The sequence below is a fragment of the Camelus ferus genome, chromosome 18 (genome assembly GCF_009834535.1).
Source record: "Camelus ferus isolate YT-003-E chromosome 18, BCGSAC_Cfer_1.0, whole genome shotgun sequence".
In the NCBI taxonomy this organism is placed as follows: Eukaryota; Metazoa; Chordata; class Mammalia; order Artiodactyla; family Camelidae; genus Camelus; species Camelus ferus.
The window spans coordinates 9,740,934-9,768,128 of NC_045713.1; the positions used below are offsets into that span (position 1 = coordinate 9,740,934).

The 27,195-nt window shown below is 53.1% G+C and overlaps 1 protein-coding gene across 4 annotated transcripts in view; it reads right to left on the bottom strand.

Annotated features, from left to right (window-relative positions):
• Positions 1-27,195, bottom strand: part of CARD11 (caspase recruitment domain family member 11) — a 97,942-nt gene that overhangs the window by 31,669 nt on the left and 39,078 nt on the right. For 3 of the 4 annotated variants that reach the window (XM_032459943.1, XM_032459945.1, XM_032459942.1), the window contains one exon: positions 7,455-7,588. In XM_032459943.1, the coding sequence (XP_032315834.1) occupies positions 7,455-7,461 (7 nt within the window). In that variant the 5' untranslated portion in view covers positions 7,462-7,588. Of the gene's footprint in view, positions 1-7,454; positions 7,589-22,129; positions 22,283-27,195 lie in introns of those variants that run through there. The other variant, XM_032459944.1, reaches the window with a different exon arrangement.

Below are 27,195 nucleotides of genomic sequence, written 5' to 3' on the forward strand. Positions count from 1 at the left end.
ACTTATTATTGTCTATCTTTTTTTATTATAGTCAACTGAATGGGTGGGCAGTGGTATCTCACTGTGGTTTTGATCTGTATTTCCCTAATGACTCACAATGTTGAGCATCTTTTCATGTGCATATTGGCCACTTGTGCATTCAGAAATGTCTATTCAAATCCTCTGCCCATTTTAAAATTGGATTGTTTGTCTTTATTACTAAGCTTTGGAGTTTTTTATGTGCTCTGGATACAAGTCAGATGTATGATTTTAAAAAAAATTTATTGGAGTATAGTCAGTTACAATGTGTCAATTTCTGGTGTGCAGCATAATGTTTGTCACACATATACATATATTAATTTTCGTAATAGGTTACTACAAGATGTTGAGTATAGTTCCTTGTGCTATACAGAAGAAATTTGTTTTTTTTAATCTATTTTATATATAGTAGCTAATATGAGCAATTCTCGAGCTCCCAGTGTCCCCCTTCCCATCCCCTGCCCCTCCCCCGGCCATAACCAGAGCTTTGTTTACTAGCTGTATGATTTTCTCCTATTGTGTTGGTTATCTTTTGATTTTCTTAAAGGAATTTTCGGTAGCACAAGAGTTTTTAATTTTGATATAGTCCAATGAATTTTTTCTTTTTTCACTTGTGCTTTTGGTGTGTATCTAAAGAACCATTGCTTAATTGAAGGTTATAAAGACTTACATCTATTCATTTTTCTAAAAATTTTGTACTTTTAACTCTCATATTTAAGCCGATGGTGTATTTTGAATTAATTCTGATATATGGTGTGAGGTAAGGGCCCAGCTGTGTTTTTCACATGTGGATATTCAGCTGTCCCAGCGCAATTTGTTGAAAAGATTATTCTTTCCTCATTGAATGGTCTTGGCACCTTGGTCAGAAGTCAACTGACCGTAAACGTAAGTGTTGGTTTCTGAACTCTCAGTTCTATCCCACTAGTCCCTCTGTCTGTCCTTGTGCCTGGACCGCACTGTCGTCATTGCTGTAGATGTGTAGTTAAGTTTTGACATTGGGAAGGATGAGTCTTCCAACCTTGTTCTTCCCTTTGCAGATTGTTTTGGCCATTCAGTGCCCTTTGCAATGCCATATGAATTTTAGGGATCAGCTGGCCAATACCTGCAAAGGAAAAGTAGCTGGGATTTTGATAGTGAATCCACTGAATACGTAGATCAGTTTGGAGAACCTTACTAATTAACAATTGCTATGCACAACATGAATGAGGGATGTGTTTCTATTAACTTAGATCTTTAATTTCTTTCAGCAATGGTTTATGGTTTTCAGTGTACAAGTCTCACACTTCTTTTGCTAAATTTGTTCTTAAGAATTTGATTCTTTTTGATGACAGTGTAAATCTGAACTGTATTCTTAATTTCATTTGCTGATTGTTCATTGCTAACATACAGGTATATAGCTGAGTTTTGCATATTGATTTTCCATCCTGCAGCCTTACTGAAACCATTTATTAGTTCTAAAATTTGTTAGTAGAATTCCTTATGATAGGATTTTTCTATATGTAAGATAATGTCATCTGCACTTAGAGGCAGTTTTACTTCTATCTTTTCACCCTGGATGCCTTTTCTTTTCTTTTCTCTAATTTTCCAGGCTGGAACCTCTAGCACGATGTTACATGGAAGTGACAAGAGAGGACGTTCTTATCTTGTTCTTGACGTTAGGGGAAAGCATCACTTTCACCATTAAGTATGCCGTTACTCAGGTAAGTGTATGTATGTTTCCCTGAGTATTTTTGTCATGAAAGGATGTCTGATTTTGTCGATGACTTTTCTGCACCCATTGGGATTACCATGTCGTTTTTGGGTTTGATTCTGTTAATATGGTATATTACATTACTTGATTTTCAGGTATTCAACACATCTTGCATCCTTGCTATAAATCTCTGTGAGTTACGGACTTGCTGGATTTGGTTTGCTAGTATATTTTTGAGCACTTTGGCGTCCATATTTATAAGAGATACTAGTCAGTGGTTTTCCTTCCGTGTGATGTCTGAATGGCTTTGCTATCAGGGTGATGTCTGCCTCGTTAGAATAAGCCGGGATGTGTTCCTTCCTCTTCTGCCTTTCGGGAGGGCTTCTGGAGAACTGGCGCACTTCTGTGTTTTGTCTGGTAGAGGCTGCGTCTGGGCCTCGGCGCTCCTTCCTGGGTAGGGTTTTAATTGCTCCTTCCTCGCTTGTTGTAGGCTTGCTCATATTTCCTGTCTTCTTGAGTCGGTTTCTGTAGTTTGTGTCTTTTTAGGAATTTGTCCCTTTCATGTAAGTTCTAATTTATGGGAGACAGCTGTTCCTATTATTCCTTTATTTTTGTTTTGCTTTTTATTTCTGTAAGGCTGGTAGTAATGTCCCTTCTTTTATTTCTCATTCTGGTAATTTGAGTCTTATCTCTCTTTTTCTCCTGGTCAGCCTGACTAAGGGTTTGTCAATTTTGTTGATATTTCAAAGAACCAACTTTTGGTCCCATTGATTTTCTCTGTTGCTCTTCTGTTCTCTAATTCACTGATTTTTGTCCTAATATTTGTTATTTCTTTCCTTCTACTTGCTTCAGGGTTAGTTTGCTCTTCTTTTTCTAGTTTCATAAGGTAGAAGGTTAGGTTATTGATCTGAGATCTTTTTAAATATTAACATTTATAGCTATAAGTTTCCCTCTGAGCCCTGCTTTAGTGACACCACTTAAGTTTCTGTATGTTGCATTTTCGTTTTCATTCATCTCGAAGTAAGTTTTCTATTTTTTTTGTGTGACTTCTTTGACCCACTGGTTATTTCGAAGTGCAATGTTTAATTTCCCCATGTTTGTGAATTCCCCAAGTTATTTTGTTACTGATTTTTAATTCCATTGTGCTTGGAAAACATGCCTTGTATCACTTCAACCCTTTCATATTTATTGAAGCTTGTTTCATGGACTCGCCCGTGGAGGCCGTCCCAGCGTGGGCTTGAGAAGAGCACGTGTTCTGCTGCCATGTGCGGCGTGTGCGCAGCATAGACATGTCTGTTAGGTCGCTTGTTTATCGAGTTGTTTAAGCCGAGTATTTCCTTGTTGATCTTCTGTCTGTTGTTCTATCCATTATTGAAAGGAGGGGGGTAAAATCTCCATCCGTGATGGTTGAATTTTATACTTCTCCCTTCAATTATGTCAGTTTTTGCTTCAAGTGTTTTGGGGCTGTGTTGTTTGGGTGAGGGTTATAATGTTTATAACTGTTACAACTTCCTAGTGGATCGACACCTCAGTCATTATGAAACGGCTTCTTTATTTCCAGTAACATTTTTGTTTTAAAGTCTGTTTAGTCTGATGTTAGCCACTCCAGCTCCTTTATGATTCTTGTTAGCACAGTGTATCTTTCCAGCCTTTTACATTCAGCCTCTTCGTCCCTTTGGGTGTAAGCTTTTTCTCCTGTAGACGGTATACAGGTGATCTTGCTGTTTTAATCTAATCTGACAACCACTTAATTTGTATTGGTTTATTCATTTTAAACTGTTGTATATATTATTCCATTGCAAAAATATGCGATAATTTACTAAAATTCCTGGAATCTGCAGATTGATGAGTGTGAATGTATTTTGCATGATGACTCTTGGGTAAGGGGCCTCTAGGAGCTTCAGAATGGGGGCTGGTAGCCAGAAAAACCAAGCAGGTGACTATAAACTTCAGCCCCGCAGTCCAACCTCTGGGGAGGGGAGAGAGGCTAGAGACTGAGTCCAGTCACCAACAGCGGATGATTTAATCAATCATGCTTACGTGATAAAGCCTTGATAAAATTCCCAAACCAGTGGGGCTCAAAGAGCATCCAAACCTCTGAATGCATGCACATGGCGGGGGGAGGCACTCCTCAGCTCCCTGGGGACAGGCTCCTGTGCTCGGGACCCTTCAAGACCTCCTCACGTGTGTTTTCATTTGGATCCTTTAAAATAAACTGCTATACTAAGTACACTGTTTTCCTGAGTTCTGCGAATCATCCCAGCAAATTACTGAACCTGGCGAGGAGGCTGTGAGAGACACTGTTTACAGCTGCCGACTGTGACAGTGCAGGTGGCCCTGGGACTGGAGCTGGTGTCTGGAGTGGGGGCTGGAGCCTGTAACCCGTGGCATCTTTCTAACTCTGGGCAGTTAGTGCCAGAATTGAATTGTTGGACACCCAGTTGGTGTCAGAGAATTGGTTGATGCATGAAAAAATAACACGTATTTGGTGTCAGAAAAACACTGCACATTTGGTGTTGGAAAAATATCACAATACAGTATAAAATCATCTCTGTAATCCAACACCTATAATTATGTAGGGGTGTGTGTGTGCGCGTGTGAAAAGGAGAGAAATAGTGAGGGGGAGGGGAGGGGAGGGAGAGGCAGGAGGGGAAAAGTTTGAGAGGATGTGATCACCCTGATTACATCTAAGAAGAGGAATGAATTGCGATCCGAGGCTAGCGGTCAAGGAGGACTTGGACATTACACGTTTCAGTGTTCACAGCAAACACGCATCAATGTATTGTATAGTTTGAAAACAGAAAAAAAGAAAAGTGAACAAACATTAGAAGCCAGGCCTAGGGCAACAGATACACCAGCATGCAACGTTTGCCTTCCGACTCACACCCTCTCCGATGGCCGCAGCCCTGGTATCTCGGTCGCATCGAGTAAGCGCTCCGGCCACGGCTGACCGCCCCGCCCCGGGGGGGGGGGCCAGCCCCGGCAGGTCGCACTGGTCAGGCCCCCTGGCCTGGGAATTTCATACGGGCCAGAGCGACAGTGGGGCGGGCGAGTGTGCTGGGGGGAAGGGAGCTAGCGGGTGGCGTCTGGGTGGCCGTGGAGGCTAGGACTTGGCCACTGTAAAGCAGAGACCAGGGCAGAGAAGGTGCCAGGGGGCAGAGCAAGCTGGCTTGCTGGGTGCAGCTGCAGTGAGAGACCCCAGGGGCCACGCGAAGTGGAAGAAATCATCTCTCTGGGTGGGTAGCTCAGCTTCCCAGCCATGGAAGCCTTGGCCACAGGTGACGTCCGGTCCTTGCTGAGGCCTTCAGTCACCTCGCCGTTAGTCTGGGCTGGCCTGAGTGGGCTTGGGCTATGTGCAACTCAAGGGCCTTGAGTAAAAATACACACTTGCTGTATGAGCAACAACTGATGTGAAGAGGTTAAAAATGAGGACGCTCCCTCCGACGAACTGTGCACGGACAGCAGCGACTTTGCAGCCAGGAGTCCTGAACTCTACAAGCCCCTTTGCTCACGCAGAGCACCGGCCACCTGGGTCACCTGGGGAGAGACTGTGGCTCAGTGCAACATGACGATGCCCCGACAATCACTCTGACATCGCGTCAGAACAGTCATTTCCGTAGAGGAAAACACATTTACCTTTAAAACGCCAACATCCCGAGACCTTGATTGCACAAGTGATTTACTGAACGTGTGGCTGGCACTGCGTTGTTTATACAAGTCACCACCTGCCCTTCCTGCTTGTGCAGTCCCTGTTTTCTTCAGGAATCAGGTGGCCTCGTGCTTTTTGGGAGGTTGGGCAGCTTCTAAGCTGCCAGGAGCGGATCTTGTTTGGTCTCTACCAGCGGTGTCAGAATAAGCATGTGAAGTGCTTTAGGGCCAGCAGAACCGTCAGGAAAGTCTGCTGGGGGCAATTCTGGTGCTTTCCTTGACCTTTGACAGGAACACAAAGAAAGGATAAGGTCATCGAGCATTGGGATGTTAGGATGTGAAGGTATGTGTGATGCTGGGGGTTGCTGCAGCCATCCTGTGACCTGAGGACAAAAGCTAACAGCCCCAGATGACAGAGCAAAGAGATGGAAACAACCTGGGTCTTTGATGATGTCACCTCCTGGGCACTGAACTAACCAGCGCTGGATCCCTACCACCGCTGGAGAACTTCACATGTAAGATGACATGCCCTTTGCCCTACCTAAGCCGTTTAGAATCGGGTCTCCTGTTACTTGCAGCACAACGCCTCCCGACTGGTAGACGCAGCTTCTTAGTACAGAGACTTGCTAAGCACAGTGAGTGCACAGGAGAACTGAGAGTCAGGTGTTAGCATGCTTCTGCTTTGGGGGAGTGGCAAAGCCCTTTTTCCAAAACAGAGATCGAAGGGACCCTCCTACCTTATCCACAAGGAAATCACGGGACTCGATCTAGTTCAAGTCCGCCCCATCAATAACACCCCTGTGCATCTCAGCCGCGAGCGATGCTGGCGACGCAGAACTTCTGGAGCTGACTGCTTGAGTCAGTGCTCCGGCAGCGGGGCCTACTCTTCCCGGAGGCGTGAACGCCCACCCCGCGCCGAGTGCTGTGCTGGGGGCAGGGAATGCAGAGAAGTGGCCAACGTGGCCCCTGCCCTGTGGGGCACTAGAGTTTGACGGTAAGAGTGGGTGCCTGCGCCGCACCTGCGGAAGGGGCAGCGGCGAACCCTGCCAGCGGGATGAAGCGCCCTCAGGGTTGGACAGCTACTGTGTGCCAGCCGCCGTATCAGTCACCTCCTGAATATCCATCCCCTCCCGTCAGTCTCCTTGTGGACTGAACTGTGTCCCCCCAAATCCAGATGTTCAGGCCCTAACCCTCCACGTGGGTATCTGGGGACGAGGCCTCTGGGGCGCGTCAGACTGAGATGAGGTCTCGAGGATGGGGCCCACGACGGGATTAGCACCCTGGAGAGCGTGCTCCCTGTCCGCCAGGGGAGCACATGGCGAGGAGGCAGATGTCGGCCAGTCAGTGAGCTCTCACCAGGACCCAGATCGGCTGGCACTTTGATTTTGGATTTCCAGCCTCCAGAAGAGTGAGAAATAAAGGTCTGCTGTTTAAGCCTTTCAGTCTCTGGTATCTTGTTCTGGTGGCCAGGGCCGACAAAGACAAGGAAACAGCCCAAAGAACTTGCTCGAGGCCACACGGCGCGTACAAAGCTGGGTTCCCACCTGCACCTCCCTGGTGCCAAGGCTCTGCTCTGAGGTTCCTCTCCTTACACGGCAGCTGGCATTTTGAGGGGGAGTTTGCTCTGCAAGTGGAGGTAAATCAGAGCAGCCGAGTGAAGGATTAGCGTTCACACTGCGCAGAAGCTGAGCTGGGAGGAACATGGCTGGGCCACCTGCTCCCACTGGGGGACCGAAGACTAAGGGGTTCAGTGACTCACACACAGGCACCTGTCAGTGGTTGACAGCAGCTCTCGGATTGGACCACACGCTGACCTGACCTAGTAGGAGTGAGCATGCACGTCACACACCACAGCCTTCCCGCCTTGCTGTGATGCCTAGAGAAACCAGCCCGTCCATCAGGCAGACGCGTGCCTTCAGCAGTGGCGTCATGTATCCAAGACACCTGGACACCACACGGACGTCCTGACGGTAGAGAAGATAAATAACGTGGAGCGCCTCCCTATGCCTGGAACCCTCCTCTCGCTGCTCCCCCAGCGAGCCTCAGGTCGCCCTCACTTTATACTGATTTCACACAAAGGAGTTGATGTGTGGCATACCTGGCATGTGGTCGGTGCTCAGCAGACAGCAGCTGCCCTCCTGCTCCTGAGCTCTGACTTCTACTCCTTCTGGCTGGGGCTGGTCCTTCCCTGAGCCAGTCTCCTTCTGGATGTGGAGTCGTGATGGCCAGGGTCTGTAAGAGGAAAGATAATCTGACTTGGCACAAGGGCAGGGGCTGGGAAAAGAGAACCATTCAAGGCCCAAAGGGGCGCCCTGCTTCAGAAGAGGAGGCCAGACAGTTTGGGGACCTGCATCTCTCCAGGGAACACTGCTGCAGTGGACCACGGCCTGCAACTGCTGGGGGAGAAGGGCTTTTGTTCCCACCCCCGGAGGGCCTGGAAACCATGGCCCCAGGTCCCAGGACTCTGGGGCTGGAGAGGAGGCCAGGTGGTGACTTTGGGGTTGCTCATGGCCGGGTGGAGGCACTTTAGGGGTCTTGGGTATCAGACTGGCAAAGTGGAAATGTTCTGATCAGCGATGAGCTCATCAGGTCGAAAGCATCCAACCACACTCCTGGGCCCAGAAGAGTCCCTTTGTGATAGGAAGGAAGGGGACAGGGCACAAGCACTGAAGGAAGGACACAGCCACTGAGGACAGGACACACTGGTTAGAGCCAGGATGGTGGAAGATGCCGCTCCCAGTGGACCTGGGGCCTCTTGTACGCTCACTGCAATACAGTAGCTGCCAAGTGACACACCCACAGGCACCGTGACAGTTCCCAGGCTGATGGTGAGAGGCCCCAAAGTGCGCGGGGCTCCAAGTCCTGGAAAATCCCCGACCCTTCCCCAAAACAGTTGGAATCATCCTCCCATTGGTTAGCATATGCAATTACCCAGCCATAAAAACTAACCACGCCCACACCTCGGGGCCCCTCCCCTCCTGAGCCACACCCCGTTCAGTCTACGGAGTGTCTATCTCCACGGCCGCCTCTCTTGCCTTCTGAGACGGCCCCCCTCCGCCTATGGAGTGTGTATCTCCCTGAATAAACCTGCTTTCAGTCTGTCATGACTCGCTCTTGAACCCTTCTTGCACGAGACAAGCCCCTGTCTCCAGCCACACCTTCGCTGTGAGTTACGTCTCAGCCCCACTTGCCGTGGGTCTGGGCAGGAACACGCCGTAACCTCCCCAGGGCGGCGTCCTTAGGGTCACGGCCGGCCACGGCCCAGGCGGCCTCTCCAGGAGCCCAGCCGTGGCTGCGAGTTTTGGGGGAAGGGCTGGTCCTCCTTCTGGAGAAAGGAAGGCTGGGGAGGGGGAGGGGTGAGGCGCACACCCTGAGGAGGTGAGGAGAGGCCAGCACCTGTCCTGACAGCTGCCAGGGTCCCTTGGTGGGGGATGGCACCACTCAGGGGTGACGGGGAACCCGGGACGCCATCATTTAATCAGGAACTTGCTTGGTTTTGGCTTTGAGGATTAACCGCAGGTGACACCGGACCTCCCGGGGCCGACAGAAGCTCTTCTTGTAGGGTGTCAGCTTGGAGCGGAGCGAGCTGTCACAGACCCTCGCCCTGGGGGGTGGCGGCGACGTGCTTCTCTGGAGGACACCGCCTCCTCGGCCTCCTCACGGCCTCCCTGCTCCGCGGCTGGGCAGGCGAGGGCTGGGGGGCAGGGGATGTGCAGGGCCGGCCGAAGGCCCCAGCCTGGATCAGCCCGAGGAACAGAGGCACAGGGAGAAGATGGGTCTCTGCATTTGCATTTTTCTTCTTTTAGAATTGGAAGGAAAAGCTTTAAGAAAATTAATTGTCAGAGAGGTTTTTATTGCAGGAAAGGGAAAGCAGGTTTGTACAACGACCTGACATGCCACAGAGGCTGGGAAAAACCAAGGCACAAGGCACCCAGTAATGAGGCAGGACTTTCTACTTCTGCCCCTGGAATTTTGAGAAGTTGGTCCTAAGGTCGAGGAAAATGTAGAGACTGACTCACAGGTACAACATTCAACTGGGGGAGACGTCACCTCCGCCTTGCAGTCTGTTTCCTGTGCCAGGCACGTTGCCAAGCCTGACTGCTCAAGAACTCTTTGAGAAGGGCGGTATCACCACCACCATCAGCACCATCATCGTTGAGAAAATCAACCCTGGGAGACGCCCAAAGTCACGCAATTACTATGGGAGGCAGGATTTGGACCTCCTCTTAATCACTGCTATACGGCTCCTAGGATTGCCTTTTAAAAAAAAAGTTTATCTTCTAAATGACTGAAATATCACATTGACACACAAGCCTGAGACAGAAGTGAAAGAAAGCTCCAAGATGGCACTCTGGGTAAAAAGAGAAGAGTCGGCTGTTTCGTGAGAGACGAGCTCCCCATCACAGGTGCTGTTCAAGCACCATCAGCCAGCGATCCTTCACCCTGCGGTGAGGCCCATTAGCGAACAAGCAGAGCTCGGACACCGTCTTTGTTGTCCTCCACAGAAGAATAAACAGACACGCAGGGATCATTCGATGTTTGAGGAAAGTCTCCACGGGAAAGGAAGAGATCAAAAGAGACAAACTGATGCCAGGAACCTGCAGGAGGCAGACAATGCACAGAATAGGAGAAAACTGAAAAAAACACCATCCGAGAATTAAAATCCATGAAGAGATTAGATGTTGCAGCATAGTTGGGTGCTTTGACAAGGGAACAATCAAAGAACAAGAAAGAGTTCTTAGTGATTAAAGTAGCAGAAGTTGATAATCAATAGAAAGTCTTGAAGCTAGATGTGAGGATATCTACCCAAAAGTTAATAAAAAGTTTAAAGAGAAGAAAGATAAGAAAAGGGGGGGGGGGATGGGAAGTAAGTTCAATTTAGAAGGTCTAATATCCAATAAATAGAAATCTTAGAAAGAGATGACAGAAGTTATGCTTCTTTTCTTATATATCTTTTGGGGATATGATACCAGTTATGGGATGAAATTATCAGAGAAAATAGTATTAGAAGATTCTCCAAACGTAAAAACGAGAGTCTTCAGGTTTGAAGGGCCTTTGGGTGCTCAGTGTCGGTACAATCAATGGAGAAGAACCTTCTCAGGCTGTCATTCTGAAATTTCAGGGCGCCAGGGAGTAAGAGAACCTTGAGAGAGACCCTCAAGGCTTCCTGGGAGAAAACGTCAGGTCACATGCAAAGGACCAGGAGTAAGTTTGGCTCCAGATCTTTCAGGAGTAACACTGGAAGCTGGGAGGCAATGAGGTGATGCCTTCACATTTCTGATGGAAAATACTTCTAAACCTAGGATTCTGTACCGACCCAAACTACTACTTGTGAAAAGAGAACGATGTTATTTTCAGAAAAGTGAAGACTCTATAAACATTAAGCTCCCGTGCACCTTTTCTAAGAAGCTACTGGAGGATGTGCTCCAGTAAAATGAGGGGATAAAACAATAAAGAGGGAGGTACAGAGGCCAGGAGATAGAGCAGCAAGGACAGTTCCAAGATGAGAGGGATGCAGCAAGAAGGAGCTGGCCACGATTACGGTGGGATCACAGCGGGACCACTAGAGGGGAGAGTGCCCGGGGAAAACGCTGAATGGTTATCTGACGTATTTGGTAATTTAAGAAATAATATTATTAGGGAAATGATGGGTCTGAGAGTCAGAAAAAAATTGAGGTCAGAGATGTTAAAAAAAACTCAGCAAACAAACAAACAAAAAAGAGAGACAATACTAACTTTGGGAAAAACCAAAGAGATAAGAAAGGAAACATAATCACAACATACAACTTGCCTCAACATGGACAGTATTTACGCAGTCATGATAATGTAACACATAAAACTGACCTAAATGTGCAGAGAGAATGGAGGGAGGGAAGTTCATGGAGTGGGTACTAGTAAAATGGAGCTAAATTATCATCTACCTAATGGTATGCCAATAAATAATGTCTTTAAGCTGACATATCAATAAACAGCAATGTAAGTACAGTATTTAGAAATGAAGAGGTAGAGTGAGCAGTGGCTGCCTCTGGGGGTCGGGACTGGGGACGGTGCCGGCCAAGTCGGAAATGGATGTTTTTCATTACAAGCCTACTTTACTTTTTAACTCTGTATGCGTGACATATGTATTATCCTGTTAAAAAAATAAAAATAACATACACCAATAGTTGGAAATCTGGACAACGCATTTAAGTATAAAGAACCGATCGGCGGGAGGCTATAGCTCAAGTGGCAGAGCGCACGCTTAGCACGCACAACGTCCTGGGTTCAATCCCCACTACCTCCTCTAGAGATAAATAAATAAGCAAACCTAATTACCTCCCCCACTGAAAAAAAAAAAAAAAAACAACCAACCAACCAGTTACCTCCATCCCGTGCACATGTGCTGTATTCTATCTTCGGTTAATGCTAGTGAGACAGCTCAGCCCTTTGTAAACCAGAAGCGCTGACTGTGTGCTGGGCACTTTACAGATGCCATCTTGCCTAAACTTCACAGGAGCTTGATAAAGTAGGTTTTATTATTCCCATTTTAGGATGAGGAGGTCAGACGAGAGAGTTAATAATGGGGGGAGATCCCACAGCCACTAAGTGGCAGAGCAGGGATTCCAACTCAACCCTCACTGACTCATCTAATCTTAATTGAACTAGCAATCATCACAGCTAACACTTAACTTATTAAGCACAGCATCCAATCTAACCAACCAGATACCCTGCTTCCTGGCTCCATATCTTCCTCTTTTTTGCTTTATTCCCTCATTTTGCTGGAGCATGTCCTCTAACAGCTGTCGAGGAAGAGGCAGGTGCTACAGGCAGACACTGTGCTAAATGCTCCATGTGGACCATCTCAGTTAACACAACAAGCCTATGAGGTGGAAACTATGACTACCCCCATTTTATAGAAGAGGAAACAGGACGAGAGCGGTCCGGCTGCCTGCCACCTGTCTGCCTCAGCTCCGCTTCCTCCTGCCCACCCTCCCCTGCCAAGCAGAGCTCAGCACAGGGCCTTACTCATAGTAGGTGTGCAATATATATTTGTTGGGTGAATAAATGAAAATCAGATGCTGATTAAAATAAACCACGAGGCTGCTATCACTCCAAGTCAGAGACTGCCAAGCCCTTTGGAAACGAGCTGTCTTTGTGGGACACACGCCTCTTCCCTCCGAGAGCCTCCCCAGCATAGAAGCTCTGGAATGAGAGGGGGGTCAATGGTCAGTGAGATAAATGCGTCTCTGGTTAATTGATCTGCCTGGGTGATTGCAGTGAGAGGCTTGAGATGGAGGGTTTAATTATTCCAATGAAAGCTCCATTTAATTGAAAGGACTTCTGGCAAAAAAAAGGGGAAAAAGATGATTGCACAGGATGATCTACTGCCTGCGAGGAAGGGCTGAGGAGACCCTGGGATGCGCCAGCGCTCAGCCGTCTCCGAGAGCTCTGTGGAAGAGAACCGCCGGTCCTTCCTCGGCAGTCTCTTTCATTCCTCCAAAAAGGGCTCTTAGAGAAGCAGCTAGAAAACCCCCCTGCACAGTTCTTCCCTGGCAGCCCAGCCGACTGTCCAACCTCTGTCTCAGCTCATCCAACAGAAATATCGAGATGGTAATATTCCGCGTGAATGAACACGGGGAGAGCAGTCAGCAGGGCATCACTGATACATATTTTGAAAGCAGCAATTATCATTTTAAACGCGCGGTGGAGTGGCAGACACGGCCAGGTGCTGACCCAACACCCCTTCTCCCTCACTTAGCAGCAGAACCCCAGTTTTGTCTGCAGTGTTACTGTGCCCATCTCTGAATGCCGCATTTCCAGCCTCCCTTGCAGCTAGAAGTGTGCCTGTGTGACACAGTTCTGGCCAGCGAGTTTCTGGGCGAGGCATCTAGGAAGGCACCGTAGAGGGGGCATCAGATGAGAGGCGCCCTTTACTTGTCCCGTTCTTCCTACCTGGAATGTGGATGCAATGCTTGGAAGCAGAACAGCTACCTTGTGAGCACAAAGACAAAGGCTACACTCTCGGTAAGACTGCACGGGGCACTATAAGGACGCTGGGTCGCACCGAATCTTCGCGGTCCTGGGTCCGAGAAGAATAAAGTCCCTCGCATGCATAAAACTTTGATTCTGTTTCTATTTCTTGTAGCCAAAAATTATCCTAGCAGATATACATGCCAAATAAGAGCTACGCCTCCCGAGAAAATCACACGGATCCCAGCCACAGACTTCCGAGACCTCCAGTCGGAGCGATTCCTCATCTGTTGGTTGCTGCTGCTTTTTTCTAGATACAAAGCCAGAGTGAGCAAGCAGTCAGCCAGGACTGAGTACAGCCCGCGAACAAAGTCCCGCGGGGGCAGAAACAAACGGTGCGATTCCAGGAGGCGCACAGGAGGTGGGCAATCCCCGGCCTGCCGCGCTACGTCCTGCCTCGGATCCTCGGCGCTGCCCCTCTCCCTTCAGCCCACCCCTGGTCACGGCTCCAGCCTCTGCCACATCCACCGGAGCCTGTCTCTTCTCTTTAGCCCTCATTATCCCATATGCACCCCCGACCCCATCTCGAGTGACAGCCAAACTTCCCAGTCATCATCCCAGGAACGTCCTGCCCTCAGCGCAGGGCACTGCCCACCATCCCCGGGCGTCTCCTCGGGCACCAGGCCACCTGCAGTACTTCTCGAGGTGCTCCCTCCATCCCCTGCAGGTGGCCTGGGCAAAGGGCCAGTGGCTTCCCTGGGATGAAAATGTCTCACCCTGACAGCTTTCAGCAGAGGAGGAAGCGGCAGCAGGCAGTCAGGATTTGGGTGGGCGGGGGCGCGGCACGCTTACTGAACCCAGGAACCAAGCACAAGGCGAACGCTCCCCCTCCCCAGCCCCTGCCGCAAGTCCACGCTTCCAGCTTGCACCCCCCAGGGCAGGGAGCCTAGGGAGGGCAGACCCCTCCTGCATTGCCAACAGATACTGCTTTCCTCCCCGCCCTCTGCAGCTCTCACGTCCCCGCCACTACTGCAGGGGAGCTTCGTGAAAAGCACAGCTAGGAACGACAGATTTCAATCGTTCTGAAATGTGTATCAATTTATCACACTGGCTCTTTATATGAGCATTTGCTCCGTCTGGATTCCAGAGCCATGCACACAGCAGACTGACAGCTCCGATGGTCTCTGTGAACCGTGGCCGGACCCCCTCTGCCAAACCCAAATCCCGGAGTGCAGCCGCCCTCTCTCCTCTCGGGAACTGCCGCCTTGCTGTGGCCGGCCCTGACGGTAACGAAATACTCTTTTCCCTGCAGTTGCCTTCGGAGCCTGGTCAGCAAGCCCGCCTTCACTCCAGGGGATGTCAAGTCACCGAGCCCACAGCTCGTTCAAATTCTGGACCCCTCTGTGCTTTCAGGGAGAGACCCTTGGCTTCATCTGTGGGCTTGATAAATTCTCCACCTTTGACATATTCCTCACCATCTTGGTTATCGTTTTATTACCTGGCTTCAGTATCTGGGTGGGGAGAACTTGGAGGGTCCCCGGTCCCTGTCTGAGATCTCCAGGTTGGTCTGAAGACTCAGGTCACAGCCATGCCACCTAACGTGTGGTGGGTTTTCAATACATGTTTGCTGAGTTGACTGCTCTGACTATCTGAGGCTTTATGATGCAAACATTCCATTGGTGCAGAACTGTTTTCAGGAGTCACTCAGTCTGGAGGGACTGAGCGAGCGCCAGCGGTGTGACCAGCCCGGGCCGGCCGCTCTGTGTGCCGCGCCCCGCCCTGGGCAGCGCGGCCGCCCGTTCACGCCGCCAGCAGGCTGTGCACGGACCCCCGTGCTTTCCACCCTGGTTCGTCCTTACTTCTGTGTCTGCTGCAAGTTCCTTGAGAGGAGGACTGTCACTCTCACTTGTGAATCTCCATCCGATGCCTGGCACGCGGGGACCTCCCCATACACCTGCTGAACGCGGCCACCATCTCCTTCCAGAGTCCAGCCTGGAGACAGACGCAGTTCCATCACGCAGAAGCAGCCCCGAAGCGGGACACAGAGTGTATGTTTTGGTGCAGAAACCCTGGAGAAGTTAAATTCTGGCACAGGAGAGGTGGGCACAGGAGACCGCAAGTTCCCTCTGGTGTGGGGTCTGAGGGAGGCAGTTTGGAAGGGACAGAACAGGACACGGGGAAGGCACAGCCCTAAACGCGAGCACTTACAAGCAGCGTCCACTCCTGGGAGCCTCTGGGGACGGCGTGTGAGTGCGGGGTGAGCCCAGCGGCCCTGAGAATCTTCTAAGTGAAAAGGTTGGGTCCTTGCATTTTGAAGGAAAGGTCACCAGCGTCATCAAATAAGAGTGCCCTCGGGAAGCGGCCGAGAACGACAATTGGAAGGGTCTGTGGGAGCCACGTGCAGACTTACATCTTCCGTCTCGCTTGGCTGGCACCGGCATCCCACAGGAGCCTGAGACAAGGTTACACGGTGGGCTGCGCGGCGGCCGAGGCCTCTGGACGCCGGCGACGGGGGGTGTCTGTGGAGTTGGGTAACGAGGGCACTTCAGAGCAGACTTGAAGCAGGAGGGTAGGAAGCCCATTCACTCACTCACTCATTCATTCATCCACTGGACTAAGAAGGTCCAGGAGGGAGAAAGACAGGTGAGGATGAGACACTGGGATGTTCACACACACTGAGGGGTGATCAGAGCAGAGCAAAGGACACAGAGAGAGGAACTTGAAGGAACAAAGGTAAGAAAGTCTCGCAGGTTCATGGAAGAAGAGGCGGGAGGGAGATGGAGGGAGAGGCGTCAGGCGGAGTCTGGCAGGCAGCCCAGCCTGGCCCTGATCTTAAAGGTGAGCAGCAGCTCCGAGGATGCAAATCAGAGGCAGGGCACAGCGAGGCGGGGATGGGGACGCGGGCCTCTGGGCACCTCCTGCAGCTCAGACGGAGTTATCTCCAGGGCCCAGAGCCAGCCTCCTTTGAGGCCTCAGAGGGAGCTGCACACACAGCAGACACGCGTCTCTTCCCTCTGTACATGTGAGACACACTGAAGGTCCATTTAGGATGGACGTGGCGATCGATTTAAATGCATTTCGAGTTGGGGGCCGTCTGCTTTACGCAACGCCACAGGGACAGTTAAACGCCGTCACACTTCTAAACACATTTCCACGTGTTTGAAAATAACCGCCAGCGACTTCAACCAGCTAGGAGGCTGGTATCGAGAAAAACGCACATTCCAGGTTTCCTTCTGCGGCATGCGGTGCTGGCGTCGGCGCGCGAGGGGGCTTCTGTCCCCAGCTTCCGAATCCTCCCGTCACTGTCCAGGCGAAGAGCAACAGCTGAAGTCAGGGAGGTGACCCCGGCCACAGCAGGGGAGCGGGGCTCCGGCCTCCCTGCACACGGGGCCCCCAGCGCCTCTCTCTCGGGAGGCCTTCGGGCTGGCGCAGGAATCAGCAGGCCAGGCTTTTACGCAGACCTCAGACATCCGTGCACAGCCCGAGGTGTTCAAGGCTCGAGGACAGAACTGTACTTTCTCATGCCGCGTCCCTGGGCGGATTTCCAGGCAGCAGAAGAAAGCAAAGTGGGAGCTGGTTTGAAAGTTGGGGGAGAGGGGCTTCGAGAAGACGGGCAGTCTCTGCAGACTTCCTCCACCATCCCCTTAGAGGTGGAGGGCTGGGGTTCCACACGCAGGGCCCACCAACAAGCAAGAGGTAGCCCCTTCCCTCGAGAGTTTAAAATACATTGCACTTGTTGCTGTGAAGTGACACCATTTCCCGAAGAAAGACAGGGGCTGTGGTGGTGGTGTGTGTGTGGGGGGGGATTGCAGGAATTCTGCTCTTGTCAAACAAAGAGAGTCAAATCAAAAAATCTTTCCATAAAGAGACAAAACCAGCAGCTTCTGCTTCCCTGTGTTTTGGTGGAAAGGGTGGTCTTGAAGTGGGGGAGTCCTGGGCTCTGCCATCTTTGGCTGTGTGGCCTTGGGCATGTTGCTCAACCTCTCTGAGCCCCCATTTACTGTCCTGTAGAATTGGACACGCAGCACCCAGCTCTTAAGGTTGCTGCGGCGCACGTGGCAGGCACTTAACCGCTAGCACTTAGTCGACCCCTTCGGAAGCCGGTGGCAAACTCGCGATGGGGGAGAAGCCTCTGCCTCGGCATCCTGCATAGTTACCTCCACACGAAACAGATTTTCGAGAACAGCTTTAAAGATCTATGCTCAATCCTTTTTTTCTGGGCTTCTGATTTGCAGCTCACCCCACTGGTGCTGTTAGCATCTGTCCACCACGTTGCTCACTATCCCCTGGGCAGGACCATCTCCTCTTTCCTTGTCCGCCCGGTGGCCTAGTAAGCGTCCTTCACAAACGGGCGTTTAATATTTATAAAGTGATTGATTTCCAATGGTAAGTACTGGCTCTCTTTTCCTTGTTACAGTTTCCTCTCTTTAGCGTCTAAGACCTTCATCTCCGTGTGTGGGGAGGGACTTCACTGTGACAGCCGCTGACAGGATCACATGCCCTTCATTCGTACCCAGCATGTTTTGCTGCGCCTGCAATTCAGATCTGAGCACCCATCCATCCGGTACCCTCGATCAGTCATGGACTGGAAGTTTAGAATACCCTTCTCTCCAGCTTCGGATCTGCAGGGACAGAGCCATCTTGTCACAAATTACCTCTACTGGGTGAAACGTGGAAAAGCCAGCAGGCCCTCCGAGCTGCTGGGGAGAAGCCTTCCCTTGCCAGGGCTGCCAAACATCGCATCTGTGTGCAACTGGATTTTTGCAACGTGCTCCTTCCCTGGGGCACTCTCGGAGTCTGAAGGACCTGCTGCATCTTCAAGGAGAGCCCAGCCTAACTGCTGGCGTGCTGGAGTTCAGTTTCATTTGTGGAATCCTAATCCTTTGAGGATGGATAACCCACCACCAGCCAGCATCTTTGGGAGTCTGTCTAACGCGTCACTCCATCATCGTGGAAGGTAACGGAGGTTTACATACACCTCCGCACCAGCTGCCCCTCGGAAGGCTTGAGGCCAGACCACGCCTGGGGCGCTGTGGGTGTCCGACGCCCAGCGGGCACTCGCTCCAGATCAGAGGAGGGGCCCCGAACGACTCAGTCCCCAAACCCACAGCAGACGGCGAGGGTGGAGGCAGGCGGGGTCTCAGAGGAGACTGCTGGAGTGCAAAGAGCCGGAAAACCTGCCCTCCACGAGTTCCGTGCTGTGGGCTGCCGCCTGATGCAGGGCTGCTCTAGACCGCGGCCCTCTTCCTGGCAGAAGAGGAACCACCAAGACGCGGTGGGTGGGACACTGCAGGGTCCAGCAGCGAGTTTTCGTTTTTAACTGGCCAGGAGAGGAAGACAGGCGCCTGGCTCGCTGGGCGGCACATGTGCTCGTTCTGGAAGAGGATTCACGCACAGCCAAGTGGGGAACAGCGCCAACAGCAACCTCCCGGTCCTTCCGGGACCGATGGCCGGGCCTGTGGAGGTTCCCGGCACCGGCTTGTCCCACCCCCGCTCTTCTGCGTCTCGTGGCAACATCGCCATTCACTGGAGACATTTTCAGATGCGTACAGCGCGACGCCTCCACCCAGCACTCTTACTGCCCCTGCTCTTAACAACAGTGAGCGCTTCCATGGGAGCGGAGTGAAATTCCACCAGAATTCCTCTCCTGAGATGCTCTGCCAAAGAGATGGCAGGGGAGCAAATGAGCTGAAGTGCGTTTGTTCAGCATCCGCCATGTTGGAGAAGAACAGGCTTGTGTGTTCAGTTAAACGTCAGGCTTCACGTTCGGGGAGGGAGGAGGAGGAAGAGAGACTCAGAAGGGTCTCTCGACTCAAAATTAACCCCGAAGTAAACAGCTCTCTGGTGGAACGGGCCCCTCCCACCCTCCCACCCCCGCAGCCCACGTTTCAATTAGCTCTGTGTTATTCTGGCTCCCTATTACTTTGGATAACCTAGCCCTGCCTGTAACTAGTTGTTAGAATGCACCAACTATTGGCAGCTGGAGAAGGCTGCCCGGCGCTGCAGTCTGGGGTCGCTCAGAGTTATCTGCACAAGATGGAGCTGCCCCAGGGGTGGGTGAGGGCCACTGGCCAAGTTCCCGTGTCTCCCACCTCCCTCTGCCCAGCTCCCCTGTGAACCCTCAGTGCCAGGGACCCTTAAAACAAAGACATCCCACACGCACAATGGAATACTGTTTGGTTGTGAAAAAGGAACGAAGTACGGATCCACGCTACAACCCGGACGAAACACTGAGAGCATTAGCTGAGTGAAAGAGAGTAGACGCCAAAGGCCACGCATTGTGTGATTCCACTGAGGCGAAGTATGCAGAGCAGGCAATTCCAAACGGGCAGAAAGCTGGCCAGCGGTGGCCGGGAGCTGGGGTGGGGGATGGCGAGGGTGACCACTGCTGGGCACAGGGCTTTATTCGGGGGTGACGAGCACGTTTTGGGACTAGATAGAGGTGGTGGTTGCGTGACACTGTGAACGTGTTAAATACCAGGGAATTGCTCACTTTAAACTGGTGAGTTTTGTTACGCAGATTTCACCTCAATCAAATCAAATCAAATCAAATCAACAAAAACAGCTCCAACTTCTTGGGCACGGGGGATGTGCCAGGCCACCCACCAAGACTAACCCCCCCCTCCCCAGCCTTCAACAGCCAGGCTGGAAGGCACTGTGAACTCTGGGGAAGAAATAAGGAGACTGCAGCCGGGGAGGGGCGCCGTGGGGAGGGGAGCGGAGGGGTCCTGCGGTCTCGTGCCGCTGGCTCGTCCAACCTCAGGCTCCGGGAGACTTGGGAATCAGGAGAGGTCCCTGTGTCCAGGAAATGGCCAGAGAGAGGCAGAGGCAGCCGAGGAAGGTGGGGTGAAGCTTTGAAGAGAGGATGGGGATGGAGAAAAGGGAACAGGAACTCAGCATTTTGTTTGATACCGACAGGTGTGTGGCCGAGAAAGGGACGGAGAAATGAAGCAAGACACAGTACAGGGAGGAGAGCGGGTGGCAGGAGCCTGGGCGCGGGAGGTGCGGGGGCGGGGGGCTGCTCTGGTCAATCATGTCCCTTCTCTGACGGTCCCGAGCCCGTAAACACCGCACAGGAACCTGAGTCACTTCCCGCCATCCGGCCCACCTGCTTTAAAGCCACGCGCCACGTCGAAACATGTAAACACTGAGACTCACATTTTCCACGTGTCTGGGCGAGCTCAGGAGGGCAGGGAAGGCTATGCGCGGAGCACCTTCGCACGCGCTGACTCCCCTCCGCAGGAGCGTGAGCCACGCGCCTCTGAACGGGTGGCCGTGCCCCAGTGCCTCTGCCCGAGCCCGCTGGTGGGCGCTGCCTTCCACTTTCCCTGCCACCAGGCGCCGGCGGGCACCAGCCGTGCTCTCCTGCTGTTTTACGCCTCCTGCACAGCTGTGACGGAGTCACACGCCCGAGTCCCCACAGAACGTAACTGACGGGAATCCGGGAATCTGGATAGCTTCTTGCCACGTAAGCAAAAGCTTATAAGTCAGATGCAAACCAGAGAGACTTTTTCTGCATGTGCCAATTGATACAGTCACCAATAATTAAGTAAGGCACCCATTAGAACTGCACCCAGACCCTGTGGATGGTTTTGGACTTAAGGTCGTTAGGGACGACTTCGGTTAGCAGTGGAGTGGGGGGACCCCACTGCTTTCACGATCACTGAACGAGTCCACGCAGGAAGTCAGGCTTGTGGGTGGCTGGGGCTGCAACCTTCTGCATCAAGGGATGTTGTCTGCTGTGTGAACGAGAGGCTATGAGTTTATCCATTTCTCATTGTAAAGGACACCTCCATGACCAAGCCGACTTTTTCAGACCAGTGATGTCAGTTTGAACACCGCCCCCCCACCCCAAAGTAGTCTCCAGGCTATAATAAACAAAAGACCCTGCAGGGGCTGTAAGTTTGCAGAAGTTCCTTCAACCCCCAGGACTCAGTGGATTCCTGAAGCATTTCATTAGGAAATGAGGAACCTTCTCAGACGCCTCTGAGAGATGCTACAGGGGAGGAGGAGCCTCCTCCGGGGGGCCTGGTCCTTCTGCCTGCTCAGGAGCTGGTCACCTCACACGGCGCTGCTCCTCCCGGGGCTCTGGGTCAGAGGTCTCCCACCTGGTTCGGCCCGCAGTCTGTCTCTCATTGCATTTTGCTGGCGTCAGAGGCTGGGCCTGCGGTTAGCTGTCGGAGGACGGTTTAGCAACAGGCTCATTTCTTTGCAAACGGAATCTTAATAAACCTCGGAGGAGCTGATTGAAAGGCGCTCCCCGGGGAGGGCAGGACCCCCAGAGAGCACACAGCGGTGCGGCTGTGAGCTCCGGGGGAAGGCGAGCGCCCTGGCTTTCGGGGACAGATGCTCACACACCTCCTCTGCGCCCAGCTGGAGCCGTGGGCCTCTCTCTCCTTCCGCGGGAACGCCCCGCCCCCACGCCTCGGCCCTCTGCAGCGTCCTCTCTCGGAAGAAAGTTAAAAAACCCAGCACGTAGAAATGAGCGCGTTCTGGTCCAAGTCGATCATCAGGCATTTATTGAAGGGCTTCTCTGGGCCCAATTCCACGCTCTGCGCAGTCAAAGCTGCTGCATAAAATAGCTGCCCCAGCCCCGCTGTCCAGGGTCTCCCGTGTCGTTCAGGAAATTAAGACAGGAAAGGAGCACCGTGAAGCCGTGAGCACACGGCGCGGCCGAAGGCACGACTGCCGGGCGAGCGGGCAGGGGGCGCAGGCCACCCCCCGAGCTCCGCAGAAGATCCTCCCTGACCCAGGCTGCGGACTCCCCAGCTCGGCACCCGTGTGTCAGAGTCAGAGGGCCGGCCAGTCGGAAAGTATACTCACGTGTTTGCAAACTAGCTGGCTCCAGGCCCGGCTGGGGGTCTCTCCGCCGTCCTCTCAGATTCCCTCTCCTCCAGCGCGCTGGCTGCCGGGCCCCCAGAAAGTGCTGATGCTGCAGGGAGCCTGGCCAGCCACCCCCCCCCGGAAGCCCGCACAACACCCCACTCAGAGGCTGCCTCTATTTTTAGCAGGGGCAGAGGTGGGGGCTGGGGTGGGCGCAGTACTTCCCTTTTTATTTTTGTTCTGAGCAGAGGCTGTGGGTGACTTTGTGCAGAAGGTGGGGCTAGGAGGAGAGGAGGGGCTGTGCCCTCTCTGGCAGGCGGGGCGCTGCAGAGAACGGGGTCCTGTCTGCCCTGGGGGGCGGCGAGGATGGGGGGCGGGGGGGACGGGGAACAGGCAGGGCTCAGCCTCGACCCAGCGCCACACTTCCTGCTGACCCCTGCTGCAGTGCCGGACCTCACCGGGGACACCAGGTCCTGACTAGGAGAGGTGTTGAGGAAGGCCGGCTGGGGGGAAATGCGGGGCCTAGAACGTTCCAGGGAAGGTGCTTCCATAAGCCTCGCACTGGGCTGCCCACAGCCACACCCACCGTCACTCTTTTCTCCTCTCGACATCTCGGACTCCCCTGTCCACACCCTCCGTGGACAGTGACCCAGCTCCTCTGACAATGGTGTCTCCTATCTGACCAGCCCACCTGGACCTCACTGCAGCACGGCCGGGACCACCCGATTCCCTGGGGAGGCCCTGTGGTATAGACGCCTGGAGGTGGACTGGTTAACACAACGCTCTGAGAGCGAGCTAGCAAGGGAGTGGGTGGGGGACCGGGGAGACGTGCGAAGGTGGCCGGTCCCGGCACCCAGCGGTGACCCTAAAGGCCGGCCCCGCCCCCTTTCCTAGAAGCCGGCGATGCCCCTCCATCCCACAGGGCCAGTTTCTCACCCTTAGCCCCTCGGCCCTGCATAGCAGAGCCCAGATCTACCATTTCAGCCTAATTCCTCTCTATTTTTCAGCCTGTAAGCCTTTCCACTCCCTTTCTTTTCCAAAAAAAAAAAAAAAAAAAAAAAAAAAAAAATCAGTGTGATCAGTAAGCTACCTGCATCTTAAGTATCCAGTTTAATGAGTTTTGAAAAGAAGACATCCCGTCACCAAAACCCAAATCAAAAAACGGAGCGGTCCTTTCCCTCCTGCCCACCCCCCCCCCCCCCCAGCAGGCGCGCCTGTGCTTGCTATCAGCCTGGCCGCCTCCTGGATCGCAGGACAGCCGAGCAGCACCGCTAGCGCTCTCTGGGGCCTGGCTTGTGTCGCCGGGCACTTGGAGGTGCGTCCGCAGCGCCTTGTCCCTGTCCGTCCCCTGACGTTGGACCTTGGATTATCCATTCACCTGCTGACGGACAGCTGGGCTGTTGCCCCAACCTGACTACTGGGACACCCTTGTATGAATCTCTGGAGGAGGCGGGGTGTACGTCGTCCTGTCTTTTGAGTGAAGGATTGCTGGGTCACACGGCAGGTGCATGCTTTGTAGGAAACGGCCACTCCCTTTCCCAGAGTGGCGCTACCATCCTGCCTTCCTGCCAGCAGTGGACAGTTCAGCCCTCGTCAGCGCTTGGCGGTCAGGTTTTCTACCTCAGGCTGACTCGCCGACTAGTGACACTGTTCCCCTACTCGGCACACCCGTGACTTCCCGCCTCCCACCCACCCCTCCCTCCCATGGGACCCCCATCCCTTTACACGCCCCACGTGTCCTGGGCTGAATAACATCCCTCAAAAGCCTGTCTGTCCAGAACTTCAGGGTGGACCACTTTTTGGAAAGAAAGTCTTTGCAGATGTAGGTAAGATGAAGTCTTCCTGGATTAGGGCAGGCCCTAAATCCAACAACATACAGAGACGAGGAAAGACAGCCCCGTGATGATGGAGGCAGAGACGGAGACACGGACCCCTGGAGCCACCAGAAATGGGGAGCGGCAGGGAAGGGTCCCAGAGCCTCTGGAGGCAGCACAGCCCTGCCTTGACTTCACCTTGATTTCAGACCTCTGGCCCGACTGTGAGGGAACACGTTTGTTTTAACCCATCCAGCTCATGGGAATTTGTTATAGCAGCTTCAGGAAACAAACACACCCACTAACATCTCCCAGTCAAACTCCTATCCAGCCTCAAAGGCCCCCCTCAGCAAAGCCTCCTCCTCTGAGAAGCCCTCCCTGACTGCCCTCATCTCATGTGTCTCCTCCCCACTAGGCACCTGCAGACAGGACCCCCAGTGGCTATGGGCAGGACTCTGTGGCCACCACTGATCAACTGCATCACCCTGGGCAAGTCAGGGGCTGGCAGGACACAGATGTTCTAAAGCTGGGTCTGGGGAGAGTGTGATAAAGGGCCAACCTGCAAAGATGTGGTGGTGGTGCTGTCCCCTGGGGCTGCCACCACTGGAGTTCCCGCTGGACTGAAGGGCCGGAGGAAGGCAGGAGTGGGCACTGCAACCCCCAGTCACCCCCAGGGAGGGCCCAGGGGACTAACTGCCCAACCTCCGTCCTCCCTGTGCTGTCCATCGGCCAAACCCGACTAGAAGCCAAAGTCAGGGAACCACGGACGGGGTCACTGAGCTCAGCCTCTGGGCACAGCAGGTGGGGGTGTGTCTGCAGGGCACAGGGAGGCCTTCAGCACATTCCGAGTGCTGGGTTTCTCCTCTGTCGCGTGGAGACAATGACAGTGCCAACCTTGCAGGGGAGCGTGAGGACGAGGAGCTGCTGCTTGGAGACGACAGGCCAGCAGCTGCCCCTGGAGCGCGTGGGGCCCAGTGGCTGTGTGCTCTCCGTCACGGACGCCCGCCCGGCTCTGCTCAGCCTCCCAGCCTCCTCCCCAGGGGCAGAGCTTCCCGCTTCTCCTGGTCATCCTCCCACGTTCTAGGTGCTTTAGAGCACAACTGCTGCCCTGAACTGAAATGAGGAAGCAGCAGTGAGCCGCATCCTCGCTGGGCAGGGGCCAGCCTCAGCAGGATCTCTTGGAGGTGATGGGTCTTCCTTTTTCTCAGCCTCTGATTCTGAGAGCCGTCCCCCACGGAGAGGAGCCCTGCTGAGACGCACCTCCTGTGATTCTCCTGGACGTCCCGAAAACAAGGCTCCGAGAAGTTGCAGGAGTTCTTCGAGGTCACACGGTGGCTTAGTCCCCGGGGATTATACATGAAACCACCACCGAAGCGGCGGCTTAAACAGCCCAGGGCTAACTTCCCCCAGTCCTGGAGATGGTGAGGTGGGAAGCCCCATAAAAAGACTGGCAGGACCCCCAAGCAGGGTCACTACTCTCCTGCCAGCACCATCTGGTTCCCTGGCTCAGAGGCTCTCTCTCACTTTTTGCCTCTGAAACGGCTTACCCCTAAAATTCTATTGGTTCCCTGAGCTCACTTCTGATTGGTTATTTCCTTCACTCCTGATTGGTTATTACTCTCACTCCTGATTGGCCCATTCCCCTCACTCCTGATTGGTTATTTGTCTCACTCCTGACCGGTCTATTTCTACAAAGCTTGTTCCTGGTTGGTCAACTTCTGTTATACTTTATTTGCATATGATGTTGCAAAGTGTAAAACTGGCAGCCTATAAAGGCCTGTGTAAACTTACAGGTGGGGTCCCAAGCTTGGAATGTTAACTCTTCTGTGCGCATTTGTGTAATAAACCTGAGTTCTCCAATCCTACAAGTGCTGCTTGGTCTCTTGCACGAATCCAGGTTGCTGTCACAACTGAGCTGCAACACTGAGCTGAAACACACTTTTCTGCAATAGTGGGGCGTCCATGATCAGGGTGCTGGCGATGGGGGGACGTCTGGTGAGGCCGCTTCCAGCTCTGTCCTCGCGCCGAGTGCTTGTGGAAGGAGGGAGTACTCTGGCATCTCTTGTTCTCGGACACTGTCTACCCCTCCTCGGAGAGGCCCACCTCTGCCTCCCAACCCATCATGGGTTTGGGCTTACACACGTTAATTCTGGGGGCACAGCGTTCAGCCCACAACACACACGTGGTGGGAGGTGCTTAGGGTCTGGCTGTGCAAGGATGAAAGGGGCACACACCGCTCCCCCCACAGGGTCAGGGCCCCCTGTGACCCACTGTGCTGTCAGCGTCACTCAGATGTTATTGGCAAGTGACGGCTCTCGGAGCCAGTTGATGGGAGGGAAGCCCGGCTTGAAGATTCGGTCTCGTGTGATCAGAGCACAAGGTTACGGAGTTTCAGAGCTGGGAGGGGTCCCGGGTGCAGTTTCAGCACCAACACGTCACAGCTGAGGGACTGGAGAGACCCGAGGGGAAGCAGAGGGCTCGCTGAATTACAACCATCCGTGGATGGCCCAGGGCCTGCAGGGCCCTCCGCTTGCGTCCTCTCCAGTTGCTTCACAGCAGTCGCCCTGGGGAACAGGACCCTTTGCACTCCGCGTGGCAGAATAGGGTCTGGAGATGGCAGCACTGAACGCAGGGAGTGCGGGGAGGAGCAGGGACCGACCCTGGTCTTCACACAGCCCTGCAAGATGACCCCTCCATCAACTGCACCTTCCTTTCCTTCCCTGGAAGAAAGTGACTCTTCTGAGCTCAGGTAGGACAGACGGCGGTGATGACATAGGGAAGCTTAAATCTGCCAAAAGCAAGCAGAGGGCAGCTGCCTAGTCCGGGGGGGATTTCAAGGAGAATGATGTCCAGCCATGTCCCAGGGTGGGGCCAGGCACCCTCAAAGTCCCTTCTGATGCTGCAACACCTATTGTCAGAGGGACCAAGCATAGACAGCAGACTTTTCCATGAGCAGAAGGAGCCGAATTCTCCCGGACAGCTGCCAAGAAGAGGCCACGGTGGAAAGGGTGCCCCGAAAGCCCTCGGAGAAGCAGTAGTGACTGAGTCACATGTCAAAGGAAGTAGCATCTGAGAGCTTCCTGCACACACACCCAGCGAGGTTTGAGTCTGAGATTGTGGGCGAAGGTTTCTCTAGTGCAGCAAGAAGGGAAAGAGAACAAAACAGCGGCCCTGCAATAAAGCTGGCCCTGCGGGAGCTCGGTGACCCTGGCGACGAGACACCGCGGACGTGGACAGGAGGCTTTGGTGCAC